The sequence below is a fragment of the Notothenia coriiceps genome, unplaced genomic scaffold, assembly GCF_000735185.1.
Source record: "Notothenia coriiceps isolate Sejong01 unplaced genomic scaffold, NC01 NC01_scaffold00011598, whole genome shotgun sequence".
In the NCBI taxonomy this organism is placed as follows: domain Eukaryota; kingdom Metazoa; phylum Chordata; class Actinopteri; order Perciformes; family Nototheniidae; genus Notothenia; species Notothenia coriiceps.
Genome location: NW_011344299.1, coordinates 66,937 through 71,530, shown reverse-complemented (window position 1 = coordinate 71,530; position 4,594 = coordinate 66,937). Strand labels below are relative to the sequence as shown.

General features: G+C 42.5%; 1 protein-coding gene across 1 annotated transcript in view; it reads right to left on the bottom strand.

Annotated features, from left to right (window-relative positions):
* Positions 1–4,594, bottom strand: part of dnm1l (dynamin 1-like) — a 12,604-nt gene that overhangs the window by 1,165 nt on the left and 6,845 nt on the right. Inside the window, exons 10-17 of the mRNA XM_010772695.1 lie at positions 4,342–4,435; positions 3,899–3,988; positions 3,712–3,804; positions 3,078–3,131; positions 2,822–2,893; positions 1,759–1,926; positions 798–907; positions 518–677 (exon numbers count right to left, since the gene is read on the bottom strand). Of these exons, the coding sequence (XP_010770997.1) occupies positions 518–677; positions 798–907; positions 1,759–1,926; positions 2,822–2,893; positions 3,078–3,131; positions 3,712–3,804; positions 3,899–3,988; positions 4,342–4,435 (841 nt within the window). The remainder of the gene's footprint in view (positions 1–517; positions 678–797; positions 908–1,758; positions 1,927–2,821; positions 2,894–3,077; positions 3,132–3,711; positions 3,805–3,898; positions 3,989–4,341; positions 4,436–4,594) is intronic.

Sequence of the window (4,594 nt, the reverse complement as noted above, 5' to 3'; positions counted from 1 at the left end):
TTCGTTCTGTGTCTCTCGTCCACTCTCGGTTCCCACTGTTTACTTTTGCGCGCTACCTGTCTCACTCTTTTCCGGCCTCCAGCCTTTCCTGCTGGATGAGCCCGGGCGCTTAAAGTTAATCCATAGATTAGCCGCACCGTTATATAAGCCGCAGCGTCGAAAAATGGGAAAAAAGGCGCGGCTTATAGTCCGAAAATTACGGTACTTTATTTGACAAGCTTAAACTTATGAAACCTAAACTTTTCGATTACTAACATTGAAATCGCTTTAGAATTGTTTTTGTTATTGACCCGTATAAGCCGGAAACGCTTAAAACCCCATATGTGTCATTTAAATTATAATTGTAATAAAAGGACATGGCTTTTATCTGGGTTTACGTAAACTAAAAGAGTTTGAATGAAGAGTGAAAGTAAATGCATATGCCAGACCAATGACAAAGACTTGAATGAGCTGTGAGCGAATGGCTGATACCGGATCTTGTTTTGGGGTCTCTGGTGACACTCGATGAATGCGTTACCTTGAGCATGTCAGCGGACTCGTTGCGTCTCTGAGCCATGTCCTCGGACTCTGTCAGCAGGTCGTCCAGCAGGCCCGCCTTGTATAACTGACCCACCAGCTCACTCTGCAGGCTGTCCTTCACATGGTTCACCAGGAAGTGCATCACCGCCTTCGGCACACTGAGGCCAGACAACAACACAGGGCGAGGGGGAGGGACGTGAGAAGCAAAATCACGGCAATATGTGAAGAACTGCATCATGGTGGGTGAACAAAAAGAGTGTTGTTAGCTTAATGTGTACCTGTCCTGGATGTTTTTCCGCACAATAAGGAAGTAGGACTTGATGAGTCTCTCGATGACCTCACAGTCCCTCTGCTCCCGGGCAGACAACTTCCTGGAAACTGGAACAGGCTGGGGATTTAAAGACATTCAAATTAAAGTACATTTCAAAAACAAAATTTAGATTTTTCTTCCCACATCAAAAGGTTGAATAAATGTGTTTTCAGTTTGGCATTAATAGAAGTGGGATCATAGCGTGTATAAAAAAAGTGCACGTTGCCGCCGTCACATCACACATTGGTGTTTGGAATACTACTATTTCTGAAGCCTTGAGTTTGGTCCTTAAGGCGTCACATCATTTTTGGAGAGTGACCATATTTGAAGGAGAGGCTAGAGTTATTGATACGAAGGGATACTGTAGCCACCTTCCTTAAAGCCTTGTACTGCGGCTAGTTTTTGTCCATATGATACATGGCTGTAGAGCATTAACTAAGGTACTGACTGTTCTTTTGAACAACAACGCTAAGAGTGCACATGCTTTAAACAATAGGAGAAAGACAATAGACTGATGTTTGAGAGGAATACTGACTTGATGTAGAAGCCCGAAGTGTCTTTATCGATCTTTTGTTGATTAATGTCTAACAGTCTCTTTTATCGGATGGTATAAATAATGTAAGGTCAATCCCAGAAATGTACTCCATTGGCGGGTCGATGTCTGCAGCAAAATAACCGGCACGCTTAAAAACACACGGTAGAAAGCAATATCTCCTGTTATTGCCATTTTCCCCAAAACATCTAGGGAGTTATTTATATTCGCACTATGGTTTAAGTTATTGTCTTAGAGTTGTGATTTTGTGCCATGTGTTAGACGTGTGCCAAATGTATGCAATTCACTTTCCACTGGGAACAAAGAAAGGTTTTGATTAATTGTCTGAACACGGCAGATCTTTCCACCATTTATAAAGCACTTGAGGAGTACCCACCACATCGAGCAGGTTGACAGCGTATCCCTTATGAGGGCTTGATGGATACGAGTGCTGCAGCCCGGCCCTCTCTCCCGTTGCTCCCTCGTCTCCCTTCCTGATCATCCCCCTCCAGTTCCCCGTCCCGCCGTCTGTCTGCTCGCCGCTCTGAGAGCCGCCGGCTGCTGCCTGCAGAGAGAGAGACAAAGGGTGGGATGAATCCTGAGTTGTTCAAGTGAACACATTATGTATACAAGTAGAGCACAGAGGTCAGAAAAAGACTGGGAACAGTTTGAAATAGTAGCATGCCATTTAGTGCAAACAGAATATCACCCAGGTTTAGGATTGGATGATATGAAAATATATATATTGAAATAAGAAACTTTTATTCTCCCTGCTTTTTTTAGGCCATTGCAAATTAATATGTAGGAATAATTTAAGGTAATGTTATATTTTTGGGTAATTTTCAACTGAAATTCGAGAAAATATACTTTACCATGACAGTCCTTTGTGCCTGTAGCTATCAGGCTGCACAACAAGGGCTCAATACTGTTTCCACACACCCATGTCAATATATATATATATATATATAATATGTATATATGACCCAATTTCTATATATGTCCATTTTCATTTTCATTCATAGTTTATAAGACCCAATATGTATATATGCTCATTTACATTTAGATTTTTTTATATTTATTTCATAGTTTCTCATTATTACTATTTTTATTTTGTATCTTTGATCTTATTTTTGATTTTATTAATCTGTGTGAATCTGTGCAATCCTGTTTTTTCACCCTCACCCTGTTGCTGTTTGAACAATTGAATTTCCCCATATTAGTTGTATGTTGTTAGCAACAATCAGCATGCAGCAAAAACTTAGTATAGATTTAGAGAGTGAAGGTCAGACTTCATGTGCCCTTCAAATCACACTGCATTTTCAGAGGATTATAGAACAGACCGCCTGCTGCAACAGGGGTTTGGGAGACTTTAAAGAAGAACAACACTTTCCAATGTGATCTGAGCAGGGACGGGGGGGCAGATGGAAAATGTCGGCGGGCAGTGAGTGAACGGGACACACCTTGGCAGCCTCGCTCTCGAGGGCGTGAGGCTCAGAGGGAGAGAGAGACTGCCCACCCGGGCCTTTAAGGGACTAGAGAAAGACAACATCAAGAGAGAAAGTGGACAGAGAACTGGCAGGAGCTACAGGCAGGGGTGAGCAGGGACTTGGTTAATGACTCAAAGCAAAAGTGGACTAAATCTTCAGGTTCAAGACTTGGAAAAAATAGAGTTACTAGAAGAAGAAAAGATATTCAGATCATGCAGACTGACTGTACCTTGTCTCTGGGGACAGCAGAGGGCAGGTCTCTCATTCTGTTGCGTCTCTGCTCCTATAAGGAAAAAAGGTTTGAGGAAATGTAGTTTTCCGTGTCTCAAACAATATACATTCACATTTCCATTTATACTTTGTAACTATAAACATCTTAACTATGGAATCTTCAAGGATTACAAAGCAGAGAATCTATAATGCAATCCATTTGATTTCTACAGCACATTTAAAAACAACAGAGTTGAACAAAGTGCTGTACATCAACAACTGTATAAAAACATAACATAAATACATAAAAAACAGACGGGACAGGAAACAAATGTAAAACACGAGACGATGAAACTAGGTCAGAAGCCACAGACTGAGAAACTCTCCTCACGACGTAAAAACAATACAAAACACTATTCAGATAAAAACCCAAATGTAAAAGCACAAGTGTCTCCTGGCCTGTAAATGCAAGGGAAAAGAAGTGGGTTTTTAAACGAGATTTAAAAACAGGCAGAGTTGGAGCAAGTCTAACCTGGAGGGGCAAGTTGTTCCATAATTTTGGAGCTGCAAATATAATATAAAGTGATTGTATTTAAATCTAATATAACTATGTGAAGTTATCTTCCATTCCTCGTAACCTGACGCTGTCTTACCTCTATGTTATTGTTCATGAGGCCACAGGCGTCGGCAAAGTCAGGATGCTTAGTGTTGATATAAGCCAGCTCGATGGCCACCAGGTTGTGAACCTGAATAATACAAACGATTGATTAATATGTACTGGGATGCTCATAAACGTCACTGACAGATGCTCTGAAGTATTTAGTGTGAGCAGGTCCTCACCATCTCGTTGGTGACTGGGAGTCTCTTTCTGAGTAACGAGGTGACCACTTCTACTATGGCATCGTGGAGCTTTGGAAACCTCAGTAACTCCTGCAGAGATAAACAGATGTCATAATAAGAATTAATAATTCCTTATATTTATTATAGCGCTTTTCAATGACTCAAAGCGCTTTACAGATACACATTACACATACATATCATACATACATGTAATGGTCATGTACTGTGGACAATAGCCAGCAAATTCAGGTGAAGTGTCTTGCCCAAGGACGCAGCGGCGGCGGGTTTTGCCCCCTTGATCTGATGATCAATGCACAGCCCACTGCGCCACACCGCCCATCTTCACACCTCGAAGTCATCAAGGCGCTTTACGAGTACACATTGATATCATACATGTACTGTGGACAATACCCACAGGAGCACATTTGGGGAAAGTGTCTTGCCCATGAAAGGACACGACGGGCCTGACGCGGGGCGTGGAGTGGGCGGGCGGGAGCGGCGGTTTCGAACTGCGAGTTTCCCAACGCCCCGCTTGATCTGATAATCAAACGCCACAGCCACTCGCCGCCGATAAGTGCGCTTGTAGTGAATTCGATACAGCAGTGATGTTTTGATCCAAAAGTGTGACCAGACACAAACAGCAGCTGGATTCAGGTTAACAGCACGCCTGCGTTCTAGGGTGGGGCGGTATACCGC